At 42.8% G+C, this 24,923-nt stretch overlaps 2 protein-coding genes across 13 annotated transcripts in view; one reads left to right on the top strand and one right to left on the bottom strand.

The window, feature by feature from the left end:
* Nucleotides 1-24,923, bottom strand: part of LOC132463689 (uncharacterized) — a 139,861-nt gene that overhangs the window by 9,528 nt on the left and 105,410 nt on the right. The window contains exons 1-4 of one of the 6 annotated variants that reach the window (XM_060059987.1): nt 7,472-7,571; nt 7,170-7,240; nt 1,527-1,597; nt 445-564 (exon numbers count right to left, since the gene is read on the bottom strand). In XM_060059987.1, coding sequence (XP_059915970.1) covers nt 445-564; nt 1,527-1,565 — 159 coding nt within the window. In that variant the 5' untranslated portion in view covers nt 1,566-1,597; nt 7,170-7,240; nt 7,472-7,571. Of the gene's footprint in view, nt 1-444; nt 565-1,526; nt 1,598-7,169; nt 7,241-7,471; nt 7,572-24,923 lie in introns of those variants that run through there. The other 5 variants (XM_060059988.1, XM_060059989.1, XM_060059992.1 and 2 more) reach the window with 5 other exon arrangements.
* LOC132463690 (uncharacterized) overlaps nt 24,347-24,923 on the top strand; it is a 142,960-nt gene continuing 142,383 nt past the window's right edge. For 2 of the 7 annotated variants that reach the window (XM_060059993.1, XM_060059995.1), the window contains exons 1-2: nt 24,347-24,432; nt 24,699-24,769. The gene's annotated coding sequence lies outside the window, so the exon portion shown is untranslated. The remainder of the gene's footprint in view (nt 24,433-24,698; nt 24,770-24,923) is intronic. The other 5 variants (XM_060060002.1, XM_060059997.1, XM_060059999.1 and 2 more) reach the window with 3 other exon arrangements.

Raw genomic sequence — 24,923 nt, 5'->3', positions numbered from 1 at the left:
TTAAACCAAGCTGATATATGGGTGTCCGTGAAGCTTACGTAGTTTGCTTGTATTGTGTTTTAACAATATCTGTGATGTAATCAAGCCCAATTCGTTTAGAGCAATTACATACTAATTTGACTTTTGTAATTGTAATTTGTTCGGAGCTTTCCCATAATTAGTGTGGAATCCATTTTTAGGGTGTCATTTAGAAGCATAGCTTCCCTCATTGTTGGAGGAAAAATGACCTCATATTGGACATGGTCGTGCTCATTAGAAGTAGACGGACATGTGTGAGACTGTCAAGAAAGGGGGTAGGGTGAGAGTAGGAACTGACGAGAGAGAGAGAGAGAGAGAGACAGAGAGAGAGAGAGAGAGAGAGAGAGAGAGAGCGAGAGAGAGAGAGAGCGAGAGCGCGCCTCATCCATGGATAAGGACGTAGGGGTTCGCGGCACTACTACTCACCCTATTCACATTTTCTGTGTCCTGGTCAGGATTCGAGTCGGGATTTGAACCGACCACCCACTGGAGAGTTTTCCAACTCCTTAGGCCTACCCAGTTGGCCATGGATGCCAACCGAGATGGCTGGCATGGTGTCACAATTGTTTAAGTTAGGAATAAGGTGAATAGGCTACAATGAAATAATTTACTTAACTTTTCCCACAAATTGCATTTCTAAATAAATAAACAGATAAAATAAAAAATGTATGCATACAAAAATTACTTGATTACTTGGAATAAATAAAACAGGAAAATTTAAAATAACAACAAAAAAACAACATAATGTATACATTTCCTGCACCTGTCCTAGGCGTCCAAATGACGTCAAAGGTGAAATGCTACAGCTACATGAAAACTAATGGTACAGAAAACATATTGAAACATTAAGAAGTAGTATAAAAAAGACGTCTAAAATTAGTCTAAATTTGACGTTGATAAGACGTCAGCCCGACGTCACATTTGGATTATAAATAGCCCTTACACGGAGGTCCCACGGACATCAACATTAGACATTCGGTAGGAGTAAAAAAAAAAAAGACGTTGCCTGGCGTTACAAAATAACCCTTTCAGTGGACCGAAATTTGACAACCAATAATGACACGGAATAGACGTCACTCCGATGACACATTGGGCAGTGGGATCAGTGGGTACAGTTTCTGCACCTGTCATAGGTGTCCAAATGACGTCCAAAAAATGTAACCAGTTCAATGGTGAAATGTTGAACGTCAATGTGACGTCCAAGTTGGGTCATGGTTTGACATCCAAAATGTGGACCTAGTTTGGATGTCTAATAGATGTCCAGAATTGTTGTGAATTGGGTTGATTGTCCGATTGCGTGCTGCAAGACGCTTATTTGCAAAAAGTTTACTGAAGTTCAGCTTTTGTCCCACCCCTTTGACGCGCCGCGGTCACCCGCCGGCACGCTGGCCTTCCCACAATGCCTTGCCCCACATGAGCACGCGTCCAATACAAAGTGAATGGAAGGCAAGTTCCACACTGGAGGCCACATGAGCCGTTAGGACCATGAAAAAATAGAGTGAACGCACCTGGTTGCCTCGGTCTGGCCCAGGTCCAGGTTCAGCCATCAACACCGAGATAAGACCAGATCCGGATAGACCTAATGAAAAACTCAGTGTTAAATATCACACTGGTAATAACATAAATCACAATGAAATATGAAGTGAAAGCACAGTCTGTGTAACACTTATTAGTTAAATTTTCAATTTCAAAACATAAAAATTAAAATTGGAATATAGTAATTCTAATATTCAGTTTTTTTGTCGAGTATATACGGAAATAAATTTTTTTGGTACATTTTTGTGTTGAGGTTGATAGAAAATTGGATAATAGAAAAATGGAAAATCGGACGGAAAGGTAATGTTTCTGAATGCGTCTCTCGGCTTCCGGGGAAGCCCCTCCCTGAATGATCAGTGGATGCGCACAGAAAACGCAGGGGACTCGTAGCGTTACCTTTCGATGTGCAAATGTTTGTGCTCTCACGCAGCTAATTTCGATCAGCTAATTTGTGTGTGTGTGTGTGTAGGGGGGGGGGGGGGGGGGGTCAAGGCTAACGATGTCACCGCTCCTCCTGGAGGATACCGTAGGGCTGTGGACTTATCAGCAGCAAATAATTCTGCATTACAATTGTCCTCACCCCATACACGTCTACTCACTATGAGCAGCTAATGGACAGCCGGCACATACTACACGAACTAGGACACTTATAATTGCCAAATTAATATTGCAATTGATACTGACGCCAACGCTTTATTCATTGTAATCACTATGGCCCAATGCTGCAAGTGAACCCTCCTATGGCCTAACGATATGCCTAGTCTCACCCAGCATCTCATCTTCATATTCAACTATGTACCCTGGTGCTGAACTTCCATCATTAAACTATAAATGATCATGCATGTTTGTATTCTTGACAATAAATGCGTTATCTTTGCACCAACTCAGTAGAGATGAGTAGACCCATTAGACCCATAGTGCGTGATTTACCAGAAAAACTGTATATTCTCCATAGCAACGTATGTTCAGAGTACAGGATTAGATACTTCATTAATTTTAGGTCATAGCAATACAATAACAGGTCATAGTTACTGTAAATAAGTATCAACAGGTTCAGGCATCAAGTGTTTTTCATAAAAAAATATATTTTTTGTCAACAGGTTATAAAAGTCACATTATTCAAAAAAAGTAATTCAACTGACCCAGGAAGTGATGGACAACCCTTTGAACAAAAAAAGGTAAAACATTCAACTAGGGCTACTCTGACTTGTTTTAACAAGACAAACACAAATGAACCATTAATCACACACCAAATGAAACCTGAGGGCCGTGAGGTAAGGTGCCTTAAGGTGCGGCCACACCAGACGCGTATCACGCGTAATTTTTATGCGAGATACGCGCGTAAAATGTTGCTTGACCATTTTGTGTCCAAAATGGTCGCATACGCGCCATACGCGCCATACGCGCCTACGTCACTCGCCTAGATGAGTCCATGTCCATGCAAGTGAACGGAGCGTTCCCTCTTCGTCATAACTATCAAACCAAACATCCTTCACATTCACCGAGCGAACATTACGAAAGTAAAATGCACATTTCTCGCTAAAAAAGTTTCCATAAACGCATTTAATGGCGTAACTATGTTACTATTTCCACCCAGAATAAAGATAGTTGTCGGCCGTGGCTGCGCTGGAGTCCGAGGTAGGAAACCCAAACGCCGCCGTGTTTGGGTGAGAGAGTTTAGATCGGGTTAGATTAAATAATCTCGGATATAAATAACAATAATCGGGTTAAATAACTTCACATGGCGTGTCTGGTGTGTTTCCAGCATTCGTAGTGTTGATCAGCAGATATATAGTCCGCCAAGACGTTGAGGTTGCTTAACCAGAAACTCTGTCCATGCAAGTGAACGGAGCGTTCCCTCTTCGTCATAACTATCAAACCAAACATCCTTCACATTCACCGAGCGAACATTATGAAAGTAAAATGCACATTTCTCGCTAGAAATGTTTCCATAAAAGCATTTAATGGCGTAACTATGTTACTATTTCCACACAGAATAAAGAAAGATGTCGGCCGTATGCTTCTGTCCAAGCTCACTACTCTCTGCCAGTGACGTCGGGTCAAGCTCAACGCTGATTGGGCAACGCGGCTAATCGTCATGCGTATGAGCGTAAAAAGTTCAATTTTTTGAACTCTTGAAATGTACGCAATATACGGCTTTACGCGCTTTACGCGTGTAAATATACGCGCCTCATACACGCGTTATGCGCGTAAAATGTTGCTTTTACGCGTGTAACGCGTGTACGCGTCTCATACGCGCGTAAACCAATGGTTCCCAATGGAAAAAATGGCGATTTTATACACGAGGTACGCGAGATACGCGTCTGGTGTGGCCGCACCTTTAAAGGCTTGATTCCACCGGACGCGTTACGGCAACGTCCCAGGAGCGGCTCGCCGTGCCGCAGCACTATCATTCCGTAGCATTTCTGTTTTTGCCGCAAGCCGTTGCTGAACCGCGTCAATTTCAACAGAGCAGATCGATCAGGGCAGGAAGTGAAAAAGTAAAAGCCATAGAGCATTCCGGTCAATTTTCAAAATAAAACACAATAAATAAAACACCAACATTATTACGTCATGACCGGTGGCACCAGGTCAGCAGTCAATCAATCAAAGGGTCTCAAATCATCCTTTTTATAAGAACAATATCAGAAAGGACAAAGCCTGGCATTTAATTGCAGTAGTTTTGGGAGTGGAAGGTGAGTACATTAGGTTTAGGATTATCGCGGGATCTCGTGATCTCGCGGGAATACGGCTGGCTCGCAAGGCAGCGTTGCGCTGCCGTAACGCGCCCGGTGGAAATGCAAGCAGGGCAAAGTCGCGGCCAAGATGTGCCGCAGCCGTAACGTTGCCGTAACGCGTCCGGTGGAATCCCCGGGTTACAATGCAGCCTCCTCCCCCTGCCACTATAAGGTTGGGGTGCATTGCAGGCCCAAGCCCACTGGCTTGCGGCCCTCTGGTTTCATTTTCAGCAGTGTGGTTTCAGTAGCTCTAGTTGAGTCATACCTATAGGGCGCGAGCTAGGGGGGCTTACAATGCCTCCCCCGACCTTGTAGTGGCGGGGGAGAGGATGCATTGTAAGGCACCTTGACCTCAAGGCCCCCTAGTTTAATTTTCAGCAGTGTGATTAATGGTTTATGTGCGTTTGTCTTGTTACATCATGTCAGAGTAGCCCCAGTTGAATGTTTTAGCTCTGGTGAACAACGGTTCATGTGTGTTGTGTGGTTCAAAGGGTTTTCCATCACTTCCTCGGTCATCGACGATGACGGGTTATCCTCCTGTGTCAGTTGTTCTAACAGTGTATTTCATTGTTTCCCGGTTTTGAAACCTTGTAAATGGGATTCTGCAAACAGGTGTTCAGACATTGAGAAATAAGTTTTGAAAGGTTGAACATTTAGTTTTAAAAACTTGTAAAGGTGTACGTTTACGCCATTGCAACGTATTTTTTCAGAACTGACTTTTCAGAGATTTGACCACACAGACGCAAGCTTTGAGTCACGTGAATATTGGCAGTGTTCTGTCGCACACTCGTTTTGAAACTCCTGAAGAAAAAAAAAACGTTCCTGGGGGCGGGACCATTTAGCTCTAAACCTATTGGTTGCTCTCAGCTGACGTACATTCCAATCACATGTGCCGTTCACGGGGCTGTGCGTGATTGACAGTGCTCTGCCGATGAAACGAATGTGATTGTAATGTACGTCAGTACATTCCAAGGGGTCAGACAACTATCATGCCGTCGCAGTCCACCGCCCAGACTCCCCCATCCGCCAACACCCGCATGGGGATAAGGGAGGGACGAAGGATGTACACGTGCCGTTCACCGGGCTGGGCGTGATTGACAGTGCTCTGCCGATGACAAGAATGTGATTGGAATGTACGTCAGCCGAGAGCAACCAATAGGTTTAAAGCTAAATGGTCCCGCCCCCAGAAACATTTTTTTTTTCTTCAGACTTGACTGTCAGTAGTTTCAAAACATATGCGCGACAGAACACTGCCAATATTCACGTCTCAAAGCTTGCGTCTGTGTGGTCAAATCTCTGAAAAGTCAGTGCTGAAAAGTCAGTTCTGAAAAAATACGTTGCAATGGCGTAAACGTACACCTTTACAAGTTTTTAAAACTAAATATAATACCTTTCAAAACGTATTTCTCAATGTATGAACCTGTTTGCAGAATCCTATTTACAAGGTTTCAAAACCGGGAAACAATGAAATACACTGTTAGAACAGTGCCAGATTTGAAACTCTGCAAATGCGCTGGTGAAATTGTTTGAACTTTGAAAATGTGTTGGTGAAAATGATGAAGATAAAATAGAACACAAAATGATGTTTACAGATGTTTGAATTTTAGTTTGAATTTTTTTCAGGTTATAATCTCAATTTTCAGTGTTGCAAAACCTTTTTTACAAGGTGTTGAGTTTTCAAACCCAGACTTACAAGCCTTTGAAACTTATTTTTTCAGGTTTGAATTATGGCAGGAAACTGACTCCATAAGCCAACCAATATACATGCAACTCTCGGTAACGGTTGCCACAACACTACACACAACAAGTAAACACACAACTACACTCTACCGACCGCACACCCCAAACCCGTTAACCCCAATACAAAAAGACAATAAAACCCCTTTTCCCCAACCGGCATCTCGGATCCCCAGAATCCCCGGCTCGACCCTATAGGAGTCGCCACAATATGCCTTTTACTCATATCCCATAATAAAAACACAAATCCAACACTGCATAGCTCACGTTATAGTGACTACAACCCGAACATGAATATGGATCAAACGAATCGAATTAATTAATATTCAGAAAAAAACTTTCAGAAACAGCAATTATGCCAGGGCGGGCCAGCATACAAAAACCCGGTCCAACACGAGCTTCTACACAAGGCGGAGTAGTTGAAAAAGTTGATTATGTCATCATAAGTAACTCAAAGAGAGCTGTTTAGCCATTGCTAATTGAGGCTGCTATCTGATGGTGCACGAAACCGCTATCCGCTGTCTGCGTCGACCATGATGTTGCGTAAAGACGTCACTGGACAGAACTAATGAGTACGAGAGGGGTTTCTGAATATTATTATTTTTTGGTAGCTACTGTAAATATTTTAAATTATAAATGTATTGAAGAAAAAAATATATGCAAAAATTATTTATTTTTCATGAATCTGATTGGGTGGGCCCACTGTCAATCTGGGTGGGCCTGTACCAACCAGCCCCCCCCCGTATATCCGCCCTACACACACACACACACACACACACACACACACACACACACACACACACACACACACACACACACACACACACACACACACACACACACACACACACTACAAACTGCGCGCAGCCACTGATCATTCAGGAAGGGGAGGGGGTTGGCTTCCAAGTTCCAGCGCAGACGAGAGAGCATTCAGAAACAGAAACTTTCCGTTTATCTATTTTTTTATGTTATCCAATTTAGCTCAAAAGATTTATCGCGCGCTGCAAGACGCTAATTTTGCAAAAAGTTTACAGAAGTTAAACTTTTGTCCGACGGTCCAATACAAAGTGAAAGGAAGGCAAGTGCCACACTCGAAACCACGCGAGCCGTTAGGACCGTAAAAAAAGGAAGTGAACGCACCTGGTTGTCTCGGTCTGGTCCAGGTCCAGGTTCAGCCTCCAACACAGAGATAAGACCAGCTCCGGTTAGACCTAATGAAAAACTCAGTGTTATATCACACTGGTTATAACATAAATCCCAATGAAACATGAAGTGAAATCCACAACATTTACGGTCCACATTTCTAATGTTAGTTATGGGGCTGAAAACCACTGATTACGTCCATTCGATAACATTCCAAACGGGTGCAAAGGAAAATCAGCACCACAACAACTATTGTATCAGGTGACAATATAACTTATCAGAGAATGTTTCTGTCCTACCTTGGTTGTCCCGGCTGCGTCTCCTGAGAGCAGAAGGATGAGAGCTCAGTCTCTCTACGGCGCCTCTTAAAGCTGAGCTGGGTGGGCTACACCCAGGAGGGGGGGTGGCTATGTCATTATTTGAAGTCACACCATTTACAAGAAATGCTCCGGTTTCCAGTGGCGGCTGCTGAATTTTATTTTAGGGGGGGCTGAAAGTTAGGGGCATCCTCCCCCCGGAGACTTTTTTGCGATTTTCACATACAAATGAAGCATTCTGGTGCATTAGGACAAAATAATAAAGACAAAATAGAACATTCCCTTACAAAGACGAATGGAGCAGGGGAACTAAGTTTTAACTTAATTTATTTGCCTTGTAGAATTCAGCAAGATTAAAAGTGCAAATACATCAATAATAATTGGGTTAACATTCTCTCTCTGTCTGTATGTGTGTTTGTGAGAGAGTGAGAGAGAGAATGTGATTCTAAAAGGGGTGAGTGTGTTACGGCCAATCTATTGTGTTGGTAACTTCACTCATAAATCTATCTACAGTCAAGTATGCAATTAGACAAATACGATAAAATATCAATATACTATGCAACCTTTTATGTGTGGTTGTTCAAGAAACACTGAAGGCATGATGCCTCCATAGGTTTGCAGAGAACTATATACAATATACATTTGAAAGGGGTGGGGTGGTGGGGTGCGGTTGTGAGGGGCGCTGTAACCCAGTGTCCATCCTCAGGGGAAGGGGGGGGGACAGAGAGACAGAGAGAGAAACAGAGAGAGAGAGAGAGACAGAGAGAGAGAGACAGAGACAGAGACAGAGACAGAGACAGAGAGAGAGAGAGAGACTACATTACTTGGACTGAAACTTTGCTAGTCTCTGTTACGACCCCTCCCTTTCGGCAGCTGATTACTTCCTGCAGGAGTTGGCTGAAAGCGAGGGTCGTTAGGGCAAGTTGCTCACACCTGGCTAGGCCTCTACCCAAGGTGGCCAGTGCATCTGAATTTTTTTCTCTGAGGGGGGGCTCACTCTCTCACACTTTGAAAACCCCTGCTCTAGGGGACTCGTGATGAACAATTTAGGTGGCGGCGAAGGTGGGTAGAGCTATTAGCTTGGGAGCACCTCTAGGGTTGGGAGAGGGTTGCCAGTCCTCTGGTTGCCTTCTTCACACCGCTGGTTTCGCGTGCATAAGTACCCCCCACCATTAACTGCACGAAGACTAGGGCAAGTTAGTTAGCTAGTTTTAATGGTTGTAGTTAACATCAGGATAGGGGTGGGGCTCCTGTTCACCTGTTACCTCAGGTTTTGGGTTTTCGGCGTGTCTCAGTCAAGAGTTGTAACTCGTTAGGCTGATTTGTTTTTGAGGATGGCTTCCCTGGTGGAGAATTTCATCCAGGAACCTTCACAGGCTTTGCTAGAGCAGTGCACTAAAGAACCAACAACCTGTAGCAGCGTGGAGCCTAGGAGAGAGAGAGAGACGATGAGACCAGGCTGGCTTATATCACCTTGGGTAGAGGCCTAGCCAGGTGTGAGCAACTTGCCCTAACGACCCTCGCTTTCAGCCAACTCCTGCAGGAAGTAATCAGCTGCCGAAAGGGAGGGGTCGTAACAGTTCTTTCAGTGCAGCAAAGCGGTCTGTAAGAGCCATTTTCCTGTTTTTTAGTTATGTTGTAATGTCTGTGTTGACCACTGAGTGGTGTTGCCGTATTGCGGGTACAGGTGTAAAGGGGACGTCATTTGGGGTACCTCTGTTGTTTGACCCCGGAAGGGCATACGGTTTTTGACCGCAAGAACTACGAAGGTGTTGTTATGTCACTGAGGATCAATGAATGTATTCCGTATTCCCATGCAATTGGTGTTATCTTGAGGAAATAAACGGGTTGTAAACCGGAGACAATCGCATGGATCAATCATTGCTTCACGTACCTGCATAGTACTGGAAACATCAACACAGCGCGTCAACCAGGTCACCCGGGAGTCAAAACACACATTGGATGTGGCTCGTATAGCGGTCAATGACTTTCTCATTGAAATCATGCATGTTGAGGACTAGTTCCCTCTCCATGGAGAGCATGGCCAGTGCATTCAGACGTTCCTGGCCCATTGAATTCCGCAGGAATGTCTTAATTATTTTCAAAGTTGAGAAACATCTCTCAGCTTCAGCTGTTGTCATAGGAGTAGTTATGAGAATGTTCAACAAACTCTCAGTCTCAGAGAATGTCTCCTGGAGGTTGTAGCTCATGATAACCTGGTACAGTGCCAGTGCACCACAGCAAGCCTTGATTCAGGATTCTCATAGATCAGAGACAGTTCCGTCTTGAGCTTTGCCTTGTTCAGCGTGGGATATGCCTTCACAGAGGCATTCAGAGCATCAGCAGGAAATGAATGGAAGTACCTTTCAAACATATTTCCTTGTACTAAGGTAGCACTCACAAGTTCGCTTTGGTGTGAGCCAGGATGGTGTCGCAGACCTCTTCAGACAGCCTCTGCTTCGCCCCTTCTGTCAAAGCCGTCCTTGGTCTGTCGGTTCCTGATAGCTCTTGCAGCTGGTCAGAGTCTCTGAATCCAAACAAACCAATAATGTGTTTGTTAGGCTGTGTACAGTACTGTAGTCTATGTGATGCACATGTTCACACTTTATCCAGTAAAAAGATGTCAGCATACCCACTTAAAAATGGGCAGGAATGTATAATGTTAGTGTTAAAGACTGTTTATCTATTGTGTTGGTAACTTCACTCATAAATCTATCTACAGTCAAGTATGCATTTAGAAAAATATGATAAAATATCAATATAATATGGGCAACCTTTTATGTGTGGTTGTTCAAGACACACTGAAGGCATGATGAGTATACCCGCTTAAAATGGGCAGGGATGCATAATGTTAGTGTTAAACACTGTTTTTTAAGCTATCCATTGTGCCTCGCCTAACCAGGATGTCCAGCACAGAGTAAAGCATGCTAGATTACACCACTGGCAATATATTATAAAAAAGGACACAAATACAGTCTCCTTTCATGCAAACGTTCTCATAACAATGCTTTGCTTTGAGAAGGATTAAATAATATAAATGTTATCTTACCTAATGGTCTGCACACTGCTTGTGAAGCTCTGGAGGGCCCTTTTGATGAAGACTGCATCACCTTATTTTGGAGCTTCTGGTACAGAATGTCGACGTGTGACCGCTTTTTTATTAATTTTGGTCTCGGAGGTACTCATTGTTTCAATGCCAATTTATCTGAATTGCATCGTCGACTAAAAGGAACTTCTTTCAGAGACGCAACGGAATTGCAGCAGCCATGTTGAAATTAGCAAGTGACTTGATCGAAGATATCCCTTTGCGCTCTTTGCTCAGTTACGTATGACGAAAGCCCGTTAGGGCGAGTCCCAAATCCCCATTTAAAATGCATTGAAGGCTCATTTTCTGAAAGAAAAGTTTGGGCCGATTTTCCACGTAGATGAGTTCGCCCAGAGAGGCGATCATTTGAAACGCGACTTGGATCTGACGATTCTGATTGGACAATGATGACAGATTATATGTCTAGAACACTAGAACAATCCTCTTTCTCCCAGTTGGTAGTGCGTCGCCCAAATCGCCCCAATGCACCATCCGCCCCTCCCCCACCCAGAAGCACCTTGGAGTTCTTAACTCTTTCTTCTGATGATTTCTTGTGGGCAATATTCAAATTAAAATGCTTTAAGTCAACACTGATCATGGCATTAATCTTTAATTCTCTTTTAGGTAAAAGGCATGCGTCATGGTGATGATACTTCATCACAGGGGTTCTTAATACAGGGGTTCCAAAGATTTTCTCTTCGAGAACAAAAATAGACATTTGGGGTCTTCCGGGACCCAAACCTAAAAATAATTCATCATGAATTTCCATAACATCTACATTTATAAACTATTGATAAAGAGCACGACAAACCATGCATTTAATAAGAATAAGAAATGTATTTATCGAATGATGAAAGTACATCACAGCCACAATCCAATGTGCTGATGTGTGTTAAGTTCACATAAGACAGACAGACAGACTGACTGACTGACTGACTGACAGACAGACAGACAGACAGACAGACAGACAGACAGACAGACAGACAGACAGACAGACAGACAGACAGACAGACAGACAGACAGACAGACAGACAGACAGACAGACAGACAGACAGACAGACAGACAGACAGACAGACAGACAGACAGACTGACTGACTGACTGACTGACTGACTGACTGACTGACTGACTGACTGACTGACTGACTGACTGACTGACTGACTGACTGACTGACTGACTGACTGACTGACGAACGAATATTAGGCAGCCCTTAAAGGGACACTATGTAATATTTTGAGTAATTTATTACCTCAAATCAACATATTCATTCATAAATAAGTCCTCATTGGTGTAAAATTATCTCTGCCAAAAATCTCACTTATCCTCCTGAGCGAAGAATAATTAATATTAATATCAATATGGTTACATAGGACGGGTAAGCTTCATGGAGGCTTCCATTTTCTTCCGGTCTATGAGCTGCCGAGAGGGTCAAAAAGCACTACGTCGTACAGGAATTGCAAACGCGTTTTCACTCTGAGCCAGCGTGACGGTGGAACAGAGCTTAGTTTAGCAAGACGAGTTTTACCGGCAAATTTGAACATGCACCGCATTTTTTTGAAAGACCATAGTTATGCCACGCCACAGGAGAAGGAATCATCGTCGCCAAAAAAACGGCGATGTGCAAGCAAAGCATGTATAACATGGTTTTTCATGGCAACGAGATGCGGGGCGCTATGTTTGAGCGACTCGTCATTGAAAGGCTACTTTATTACATATTTAATTTACTTTTTCACATTTTTGTCGAGTTTAAATCGTGACAATATTCTTATGACTTATGGATACTGTCAAATGCGTTGGAGGAATTCAAAAGCCATTCTTCATCAAGTTATGGAGGTTTATTCTCTGCTGTGGTCACCACGTATCCAAATCCACCGAGACGCACTTAGGCTAGAGCGGACCTTCTGGAGCTTCAACTCGCTTGCGAGACAGTTGATTTATCACCCGAACAACTGGATTTCATACCAACAACTCTGATAAAGAAGACAATACGGAGGAAAAGAAGATCGAGAGGAGGAATTAGGAACAGGATAGGAGACGAGGAAGTAAACTCGTTGCCAGGGCGACTAACTGGCGGCGCGCACAGTCGCAGCGGCCCCTCTTGAGATCTGTGAGATTGAGATTGAATGTTTGAGTGTGAGACGTCCTACGACGAACGTAGTTTATGACAGGGAAACAATATTAAACATTAGGACATTGAGAGCGAGTAACATCACTGGCATTCGCTGGCATCTGGACATACTACGCAAACACAGGATACTAACGGACACTGTGACACCGTGCCCGCAACTGCCCGGAGGAGGAAGCAACAGAGACGGGGTGGACGTAAACAAACTGAACAGCTTCTTTCAGCTCCTACCCTCCAAGAAACGATATCGCAGCTTAAGATGCTCCACCACCAGGCTGCGGAACAGCTTCCTACCTCAAGCTGTCAGGATGCTCAATGCACCAGCGTCCCAGATCTTCTCACTGGACTTTATTTATTATTTATTTATTTATTCATCATTGGGACGTTTGTTTGTTTGAAATGTATGTTGATCTTGATCCGTGAGAAACGCCTTCTCGTTTTGTTGTTCAATCAACAAAATGACAATTGATTTGATTTGATTTGATTTTGATTTGATTCCGTTAGTTACAATGTAAATTGTTGGCATTTAGAATACTGTTACATTGTTGAAATCAACGGGTTACAATGCGTTGATTAGGATGCGTGCTCAGCCGCACGCATTATGGGAATTATTGTTTTGATTATCGGTAACTCCAAGACTACCAAAGGCTATGTCAACTTTTATGTTATGACATTTTATGTAATCTGACATTAAATGACCTACTGTTATTTATCATCTGTATAGTTATTTGTCATGTTGGAAAGTCCACAACTGCTGGAGTCAAGTTCGTTGTCTGTAAGAATGCTTGGTCAATAAACCTGATCTGATTTGTCCATCTAATTTGTCCAGTTGTCCACGAACCTCATCATCACTCGAATGACTCGATGAGGTAGCCTAGTAGGTGTCATGTCACAGCTTCTTGGCACATACTGCCCACCGTAGTTTTTGGACAAGCGAGCACTATTAGTTTGAATGCAATATACAATTGTACCACTAGATGGGAGTAATTTTTACACAGTGTCCCTTTAATATTCAAACCTGTTATGGGCAGGCCAAGAGGGAGAGACGTCGGAGAACCCGACGTCAACCCAACTGTATGTTGGGAATAAAAGATATGTTAAAGAAAACACAAAAGTGGTCAGACAAGGAAGGATCAGTCACAGAGAGATCAGAAACATTGAGGGCCCTATTTTAACGGTCTGAAACGCAAGTGGGAAGCGCAAAGCGCAAGTAGCTTTGTGGGCGGTTCTACGGCGCTATCGCTATTTTACAGGCGGATAAATGACACTTGCGTCGCGGCGCAAGTGTCAAAAGGGTTGGTCTGAAGCAGCCTAATTACCCGTCGGTGTGGTTTGGGCGTAACGTCCAACAAACCAATGAGAGTGCCAGCTCCCATCCCCTTTAAGAGCCATGAGCGCATTTGAATCGGACGATTTGATATTTTGACAGCGCGTCTGCAGTCTCCGATGAGACAGATGCACATGAATTTCAAACTACAAATGGCTCAGTTAATTGCCAAATAATATGGCCTAATTCACACATGGAATAAGGGGTTTTCTTCCACAACTTCAGAAATACTGAGTCCTCAAATAAATGTTGGCAAAGAAAACGTATATGATATAACATATGATATGCGGTAACTGTGGTTCTATTTAATGATATACGCAATACATTATAAACACTGTTTTCTATCCTAATATGCATGTGTCCCCGCGGTAATAGACATTGCCATTGATTGTATTATGCGTTACGTGTTTAGTTTGCGTGTGTTTAAACAGAGCACACACGCGCGCCCGCATTCATTCATTCTTTTTAACACTCACTCGCGGTAAAACAATGTTTTTCACGATCAAATACTCATCAATCCTAAAAGTTATGGGCATGTAGGCCTACACGATGTCTGTGTCAAGAAAATATGTGTTTGCTGTACGGTGTTTGCAGATGCATTGATTTAAAAGTACAACTTATTACCACTGCATCAGCTGTTCTTTCCGAAATAATTTACCAAGAATGTGCGGCTAGGTAGATGAGAGAAGCAAAGTGTATGCGCGAGGTGCACAAGCAATCCGTATGCATCGCATGCGCATGTATGCATGCGCCCTTAAAATAGCATCTGAACAACGCGCCACTGACTTTAAACCAGGTATTTCCTGGTCAGTAGCGCAATGGTATTCAGAAACGGCAAAATACCGTTTGCGCCAGAACACGCCTCCTTCTTCCGCCGAACCGCCCCTTGGGGCGCATGATCAATCCCTAATTTACCGGCGAGTGGCGGTGGTGGGAAAAGAACGCTCTGCGCCAGTTGTAAACCAGCAACGACACATGCGCCAGTGACTAAGTCACTTGCGCTGGATGCAAGATAGGGCCCTGAGGCCCTTTGTGATAACCAGGTCTAGAGTGTGCCCCTTACAATGAGTAGCCTCTTTCACATGTTGAGACAGTTCAAATGTGTCCAAAACGGTAAAAAAAAAATTTGCACACATGTCATTCAAATCATCAGTATGAAAATCAACGTCACCAGTTATAACTAAACAGTCAAATTCTGTGGAGATGCTAGACAATAATTCTGTGAAGTCATCGAAAAAATGTACAGAAGACGTGGGTGGCCTGTAAATAATTAATAGGAGAACTCTGGGGGAGCATTTAAATACAGCACTAAGGTATTCGAACAATGGAAAATCACCAAATAACATCTGTTTCCCCTGAAATACATTTTTAAATATAGCAGCAACCCCTCCACCTCTTTTTCCAGATCTACATGCATCAAAAAAGTTATAGTTGGGAGGAGCTGTCTCTATCAGAACGGTTGCACTGTTAATTTGTTCCAGCCATGTTTCAGTTAAAAACGTTTAGAAGTGGTAATAAAATCATTAACTAAAAATGATTTGTGTTACGCCCCCTGGTGGCTCGGAGTAGGACGCAACATAAGGGCAACAGGTTTGGGCAAGTGAGGGTGCAGTCACACAAAATCCAAGACAAAAGGTGAATTCAATATAAAGTGTTTATTTACAAAAAAGGCAACACAGGGATCAACAAGGACTGTCAGTGGCACCAAAGAAAATAACATAACAAAACCCACCCCCCCATTGACAGGTGCTTTGCACCAAAAAAGTACAGTGGGTGGTGCTCACTCTAACCTAGGGTATTAACAACAGGTAAACCTACGTGTATGAAATATGTAAACTCCAGGGTATCTTACCTATCCTTATTGACCCTGTGCGCACAACAAAATAATTAACAAAGACAAAGAAAAAACGAAAGTAGGCTGCTAACAACTAAAGTAATAAGGTTTAAACAAATGTGTAATAACTAAAGACAATACAATAAACCAACAAAGAAACCAAGCACTCGCAAGCACTCGCAACCACTAGTAAATACACTCCAAAAACAAGCCAACAGAGCTCAACCAAAGCTCTGCCACAGCTCAAACCAAAGCACTCAACCCTGACAAACAAACACAGGACTATTTAAAGGGGAATGGTTGATGGGAGATCTGGAACAGGTGTGGTGATTTGGTGATTGGGACCAGGTGTGCACATCTGAGAATTTGGAGAATGAAAACAGGAGGAGGAGACAGAACAACAACACAAACATACTACACAAAACAGAACACAATACATGTAGGCCTATACCATGTATAACATATAAGACATACAGAACACTGTACGTAACACTCCCCCCCATAAAGAGTCAGCCCATGGCTGACGATACCTCAAACCATCCCGCAAACCCAACTTTAATAGTATAAAAAGCAAAATCAATCAAAATTGCCCCCAGTAACTACTGACCCACAATAGTTACACACGAGACAGAGCATCTGCAAATAAATTCTCGGTGTCCTTTTTGTGGTGGATCACCAGGTTGTAATTCGTGATAACCAAAGACCAACGCATAAGTCGCTGGTTTTGGTTGTGCATGCGATGAAGAAACACCAGTGTATTGTGGTCTGTCTAAATCACCACGGGCTCCGCACTGGACCCAACATAAACCTCGAAAAATTGGAGCGCTAGCAGCAAAGCCAACGTCTCCTGCTCTATTGTAGAGTAGCGCATTTGGCTACTATAAATTTCTTTGAAAAGAAACCTACAGGGTGGACCAAACCCTCAGAATCCCCTCAGAGTTAAAACTGCACCAGCACCAATACAGCTCGCATCTACTTCAATGGCAAACGGTTTATTAAAATCAGGAGCACTCAGTACTGGGGCATTACACAATAACGCTTTGCAGCATTCAAAGGCGATTTGACACCGATCTGACCATACAAACTTAACCAATGGACTGATCAAGTCAGTCATTGGGGCTGCAACAGAAGAGAAGTTCCTACAGAACCCTCTGTAGTAACCTGTCATTCCTAAGAATCGGCGTAACTCCCGCCGAGTGGTGGGTACTGGGAAAGACATAATAGCTGCGATCTTGGCCTCCAAGGGACGCACTTGGCCTCCGCCCACCTGTTTACCCAAGTAGGTCACCGTCGCCTTCCCAAACTCACATTTCGCGAGGTTCAGTGTCAGAGACGCATCAGCCAGTCATTGAAACACGGTTCTGAGCGAATCCACATGAGCAGGCCACTCTGACGAGTGTATTACCACATCATCCAAATATGCAGTACAGTTAGGCACACCACTAAACACAATATTCACCAACCTCTGGAAAGTGGCCGGTGCGTTTCGCATCCCGAAAGCCATCACGGAATACTGTAGAAAATTATCTGGAGTCACAAAAGCACTGATGGCAGAAGCCCGTGGTGAAAGGGGAACTTGCCAATGACCTTTCAATAGGTCTAACTTTGTTACAAAGCGAGCTGATCCTATGGTATCCACGCAATCATCTACGCGGGGCATAGGAAAAGAGTCCGGCACAGTGAAATTGTTTACCTTCCGATAATCTGTACAGAATCGGACAGTCGCGTCAGGCTTTGGAACTAATAAGCACGGAGAACTCCATGGGCTAGAGCTGGGCTGTGCAAAATTATGTTCCAATAAATAATCAACCTCTTTCTTCATCAGAGATCTCTTGTAGGCATTTACTCTGTATGGGTACTGTTTAATCGGTCTGGACTCACCCACATCTATGTCGTGCTCTAACACCGTAGTGCGGGTAGGCACATCTCCAAACAGACAGGGGAACTCAGAGATAAGGCAGAGTAGGTCAGCTTCCTGTTCCCTGCTTAAATGATGCATTAAAGACGGTAGTTTTAACAACATTTCTGAGTTTGCCAACCGAGGGGTCTGTTGCTCGGCATTGCGCAAACTCAGGCCATCCTCATCACTCACTGCCGTAGGGCTCACAGCTACTGACACCGCAGCCGCAACAGTGGCTACAAGAGGCGCACTGCATGTCTCAAGCTGAGCGTCGCCTCTAGTGTAGTACTTCTTCAACATGTTAATGTGACACACTCTGGTTTTCCGCCTTCTATCAGGGGTTCTGACTACATAATCAGTCTCACTCAAACTCCTGTCAATAGTGTAAGGTCCTGAAAATCGTGCACTCATTGAACTACCTGGAATGGGCAGCAACACTAAAACCAAGTCACCTGCTTGAAAAGACCGCGGAAGTGCTTTCTTATCGAAATGCCGCTTCATACTCTGTTGTGCAACAGAGAGACTTTCCCTAGCGATACTGCAAGCCTCGTGCAGTCGTTCTCTGAAGCGACTCACGTAGGTCAGAACGTTTTGCTGGGTGGGCGAACTCTCGCCAGTTAGCTGGTCTCTCAACATTCTTAAAGGGCCTCTCACTGTGTGACCAAATACCAGCTCTGCTGGACTAAATCCTAGTGACTCTTGCACTATTTCCCTAACTGCAAATAAAGCCAAAGGGACTCCTTCATCCCATTCCCTACCACTCTCCATGGTATATTTCCGCAACACTGACTTAAACGTCTGATGCCATCTTTCGAGCGCGCCCTGTGACTCCGGGTGATAAGCACTCGAGATTCTGTGTGATATAGACAGTGATGTTAGAACCTGTTCAAAAATACCCGAAAGGAAGTTGGTGCCTTGATCGGTTTGCACGATCTTAGGGAGCCCGAAAGTAGAAAAGAACTTGATCAGGGCCTTTACTACTGACTGAGCTGTTATGCTCCTAAGAGGGATCGCCTCAGGGTACCGGGTAGCTACACACATTATGGTCAACAGGAACTGGTTACCGGATTTCGTTTTTGGCAGAGGGCCAACACAATCCACAAGTACATGCTCAAACGGTTCCCCTATAGCTGGGACCGGGTGAAGAGGCGCAGGCTTTATAACCTGATTAGGCTTCCCCGTGACCTGACATACATGGCATGTACGGCAAAACAACGACACATCTCGCTTCAAACCTGGCCAGAAGAACTGTCGCAACACTCGGTCATAGGTTTTTGTAATACCTAGATGACCAGACCAGAGATGTTCATGAGCCAGAGATAGAACGGACTGTCGGTACGGTGTAGGCACAACAATTACTGACAAGATCCGCCTTGCAAGCAGTTATACATGAGAAGTGAAAATTTACTGTTTCAACTTGGCATGTTCCATACTACCCACATGATAAAATATATATTTATAAAATATATATTTGAAAAGTAAGCCTTGTGGCACATGGGGGTTATTATTATCTGTGTTATACAGTTGGTTTGAGATCTTGAGGTCAAAAGGTCAAGGAGCATAATAAGTTTATGTATTTATTTTATATTAATTGTAGAAAATTGCTAAAATGATATATTTGAAAAATAGGCCTTGTGGCATATGAAGGTTATTATTATCTGTCTTATACAGTTGGTTTGATATCTTGAGGTCAAAAGGTCCAGGAGCATAATACGTTTATTAATACATTTTATATTAATTGTAAAAAATTGCTAAAATTATATATTTGAAAAATAAGCCTTGTGGCACATGGGGGTTATTATCTGTGTTATACAGTTGGTTTGATATCTTGAAGTCAAAAGGTCTAGGAGCATAATAAGTTTATGCATTTATTTTATGTTAATTGTTGGAAATTGCTTGAATGATATATTTGAAAAATAAGCCTTGTGGCACCTGGGGGTTATTATTATCTGTGTTATACAGTTGGTTTGATATCTTGAGGTCAAAAGGTCAAGGAGCATAATACGTTTATTTAGAAATTGTATATTAATTGTAAAAAAAATGCTGAAATTATATATTTGAAAAACAAGCCTTGTGGCACATGGGGGTTATTATTATCTGTGTTATACAGTTGGTTTGATATCTTGAGGTCAAAAGGTCAAGGAGCATAATACGTTTATTTATACATTTTATATTAATTGTAAAAAAATGCTGAAATTATATATTTGAAAAACAAGCCTTGTGGCACATGGGGGTTATTATTGTCTGTATTACACAGTTTGTTTGACATCTTGAGGTCAAAAGTTCAAGGAGCATAATGCGTTTATTTATAAATTTTATATTAATTGTAAAAAAATGCTTAAATGATATATTTGAAAAAGAAGCCTTGTAGCACATGGGGGTTATTATTATCTGTGTTATACAGTTGGTTTGATATCTTGAGGTCAAAAGGTCAAGGAGCATAATACGTTTATTTATACATTTTATATTAATTGTAAAAAATTGCTAAAATTATATATTTGAAAAATAAGCCTTGTGGCACATGGGGGTTATTATTATCTGTGTTATACAGTTGGTTTGATATCTTGAGGTCAAAAGGTCTAGGAGCATAATACGTTTATGTATTTATTTTATGTTAATTGTTGGAAATTGCTTAAATTATGTATTTGAAAAATAAGCCTTGTGGCACATGGAGGTTATTATTATCTGTGTTATACAGTTGGTTTGATATCTTGAGGTCAAAAGGTCAAGGAGCATAATACGTTTATTTATTTATTTTATATTAATTGTAAAAAAATGCTTAAGTTAGCTGTAATACGAAGCTCTAATCGAGCTTCGTAGTACAGGCCCCTGGATTGGGCTTCGCGGGTTTGTTTACCGGCGTTTCTATTGTGACCGGTCTTGCGTGTTCCAAGATCAATACTTCATTTACTGCCTCTTTCGTGGTTATTACAATATTATGAATAGACTGCTCTGTAAAAAAATAAATAATAATAATTATACCAGATAAAATTTCAGTCGCACCGGTGCGCCCAAATAAAATATTTGGTCGCACTACCCCGAATTCTAGGCGCATGTCCGCCCAAATTAGGCGCACTCTGGAGCCCTGGGGGACCTACTCTAACTCTCTGGGAGCGCTGTGTCAGAATGTCTTTGATCCAATAACAGATTGGTTGTGAAAGATCCAAGTCCATTAGTTTGGTGAGAAGTCTCGTCTGTAGTCGTTGAGGCTGCTGACAGTAGTCTTTTTTGGTAGAGGAATGACTGTGGAGGACTTCAGGCAGGGTGGGATCTTGCACTGGGACAGGGACTGGTTGAATATATCAGTGAAGACATCAGCCAGTTGGTCAGCGCAGTCTCTCAGCACTCTCCCCGTCACAGCATCCGGTCCAGCAGCTTTCCTAGGAGTCACTGCCGTAGTGTGCGCCTCACCTCATGTGCCTGCACTGTGAAGATGTCGTTGCTGGGGGCTCGTGGATGTGATGGAGCCACCTCCAGTGTCTCTGCCTCGAAGCGGGCAAAGAAGCAGTTTAGTTCCTCAGATAGCGAGGCATCACCGTTGGTTGCTGTGAGGTTGCTGGACTTGTAGTTTGTGATGTGTTGGACCCCCTGCCACACCTGGCCTGAGTTGTTGCTGCTGAAGTGGTCCTCAATCTTCCTCTTATATGCTGTCTTGGCCTCCCTGATGCCTCTCTTCAGGCAGGTTCTGGCCACGCTGTAATGTACCACATCTCCAGACCTGAAGGCGGTGTCCCTCTCCTTCAGCAGGGTCTGGACGTCTTTTGTCATCCAGGGTTTTTGGTTTTGATACATCCGGATGCGCCTGTCCACAGTGACAGTGTCAACACAATGCTTGATATAGCATGGAGTACGGTGTACGGTGGAGGTGTACTCTTCCAAGTCCTGATTTTTGAAAATGGCCCAGTTGGTATTTCCAAAAGAGTCCTGCAGCTGCTGTGCATCATCAGGCCAGGTTTTAACAGTCCGAGTTACTGGGGGGGCTTTTTTCCAAATTGTGGTGTATGCTGGAATCAGAAGCAGGGGGACATGTGATCAGATGTTCCCAGGTGGGGTAGCTGTTTAGTCTTGTAACCATGCTTGATATTTGAGTAGGCTTTGTCCAGAGTGTTTCGTCCCCTGGTAGCACAGTTTATGTGCTGATGGAATTTGGGAAGCACTACTTTGAGATCAGCATGATTAAAGTCGCCTGCTATGAGATGCAATGCCTCTGGATGAGTGTTTTATCTGAAGGCTAATGGCGTTGTACAGCTGACTGAGGGCGGAGTTAGCATTTGCATTCGGTGCTATGTAAATAACCGTAACCATGACAACAGTAAACTCCCATGGAAGATACTTGGGCCTTCATTTGATGGTCAAATACTCCAAGTCAGGGGAGCAATGGCTATCGATGGTAATAATGTTGGTGCACCAATCGTTGTTCACATAAATGCATAAACCTCCTCCTCTGTTCTTACCGGAGTCGCTATTCCTGTCGTAGCGGTGGGCTGTACGACCTGTTATTTCGATAGCCGTGTCCGGTATGGATGAGTGAAGCCAGGTCTCCGTTATCAGCAGAATGCAACAGTCCTGGATTATTTTGTTTGCTGCAATCTGTAGTTTTAGTTCATCCATTTTATTTGCGATTGATCTGGCATTAGAGAGGAAGATGCTGGGAAGCCGCAGTGTGTGTTGTCGTCGTTTTAGCCGCAAGATAACTTTTTTGCCTTCTCTCTCTACGCTGCTGTCACGTAAAAATTGTACCGGGGGCGAAAATTGTACCGGCCTACGTCATCAGTTGTTCGTTGCCAGGCAACGGACAACAGATTTCGTAAGGGGTTGTCTGTTGCCAGGCAGGTTTCAATCGCGCTCATGTTGCCGAAAACGAAATAATATAATACAGATAACGGGTCGCTAGAAAACACTTGTTTTTACTTTATATTTGTATTGCATTCAATTGTTTAATCGATTTTAGCTAGTAAACTGAGTGTTTAATGTGTATCATAGTCTAGCTAGCTTGTTTAATTTCCTTAATTAAATTTAGAGAATAGATTATAGGTGATAGATAGATAGATAGATAGATAGATAGATAGATAGATAGATAGATAGATAGATAGATAGATAGATAGATAGATAGATAGATAGATAGATAGATAGATAGATAGATAGATAGATAGATAGATAGATAGATATTTGGATCGGTGAGCAGGCATTTACTAACTGGTAAATGTTTTTAATTATTATTATTCACGTTATCCCCATAACATTTAGCTATTACTGTGTAGGGAAATAGATACAATGCAATACAATACAAATATAAAGTTAGGAACGCTAATAAATGTAAATTGTAAAATAAGTGTTATCTGTCTTGTCGCGCTCAATGAACGAGTTTGCGAATGTTCAAGAACCTTCCAGGTCATTTCGACGCGATCACGGGCGACGCGATCGTCTGTTGCCAGGCAGGTTTGGAATGGATTACTATGGATGACGTAGGCCGGTACAATTTTCGCCCCCGGTACAATTTTAACGTGACACCGCTGTCACACCAAATTTGTACAGGGTGCCAAATTTGTACCGGGCACGTCATCCATACGTAAACCATTCCAAACCTGCCTGGCAACAGATGATCGCGTCGTGCGTTGCCTGGCAACGGACGATCGCGTCGAATGACGTGAAAGGTTCACGAACATTTGCGAACCTTCTATCTAGCGATCCGTTATCTGTATTGTGCTATTTCGTCCTTGACCTGCTTTAAACACTCAGTTTACTTGCTACATTTGATTAAACAATTAAATACAATACAAATATAAAGTAAAAACAAGTGTTATCTAGCGAACCGTTTTCTGTATTATGTTATTTAGTCTTTGGCAACATGAGCGCAAATGTTTTTTGAAACCCGCTCATGTTGCCAAAGAAGATATAACATAATACAGATAACGGATCGCTTGATAACACTTGTTTTTACTTTATATTTGTATTGTATTTAATTGTTTAATCAAATTTAGCTAGTAAACTGAGTGTTTAAAGCGGGTTTAAAAAAACATTTGCGTTCATGTTGTCAAAGACGAAATAACATTAATACAGAAAACGGATCGCTACGCTAATAAATGTAATTTGTAAGTGTAAGTGTTATCGGTCTTGTCACGGCCAAGTGCGAATGAACGAAAGAGGCGGACTGTGGACACACACGCTATTAATGTGCAGCTGGCTTGATTTGCATACAGGAAAAGCAGGGTGGCAAGACAATACACTGAATGGAAAAAAAAGCTTATATATTACTCTCTCTCTCTCTCTCTCTCTCTCTCTCTCTCTCTCTCTCTCGTTTATGTGAACTTAACATGCACATCAGCACATTGGATTGCGGCTGTGATGTACTTTCATCATTAGATAATACATTTCATATTCTTATTAAATGCATTGAATAAACTATTGTATTCTTTATCAATAGTTTATGAATGTCTCTTTTGGGTTTGAAGAGAAAAGGTTTAGAACCCCTGTATTAGAGGAAAAGAACAAAGACTCTGAAACAATATTTACTGAAGTATCATCACCATGACGCATGCCTTTTACCTGAAAGAGAAACCAGAGCATTTCTTGGGAAATTATGTGACCCCTCCCAGCTCAGCTTTAAGGGGCGCGGTAGAGAGACGGAGCTCATATCCTCCTGCTCTCAGGAGACGCAGCCGGGACAGCCAAGGTAGGACAGAAACATTCTGTCCTACGTTATATTGACACCTGATACAAACACACGTTATATTGACACCTGATACAATCAATTTGTTGTGGTGCTGTTTTTCCTTTGCACCCGTTTTGAAAGTTATCGAATGGACGTAGGCCTAATCAGTGGTTATCAGCCCCAAAACTAACATTAGAAATGTGGACCGTAAATGTTGTGGATTTCACTATATTCATTGTGATTTATGTTATAACCAGTGTGATATTTAACACTGAGTTTTTCATTAGGTCTAACCGGAGCTGGTTTTATCGCTGTGTTGAAGGCTGAACCTGGACCTGGTCCAGACAGATACAATCAGGTTCGTTCACTTCCTTTATTTACGGTCCTAACGGCTCGCGTGGCCTCGAGTGTGGCACTTAATTGCCTTCCTTTCACTTTGTATTGGACCGTCGGACAAAGTTGAACTTGCAAATTAGCGTCTTGCAGCGCGCGATAAATCTTATGAACATAAA

The sequence above is a fragment of the Gadus macrocephalus genome, chromosome 8 (genome assembly GCF_031168955.1).
Source record: "Gadus macrocephalus chromosome 8, ASM3116895v1".
In the NCBI taxonomy this organism is placed as follows: Eukaryota; Metazoa; Chordata; class Actinopteri; order Gadiformes; family Gadidae; genus Gadus; species Gadus macrocephalus.
This window is presented reverse-complemented; position numbering and strand designations above follow the sequence as displayed.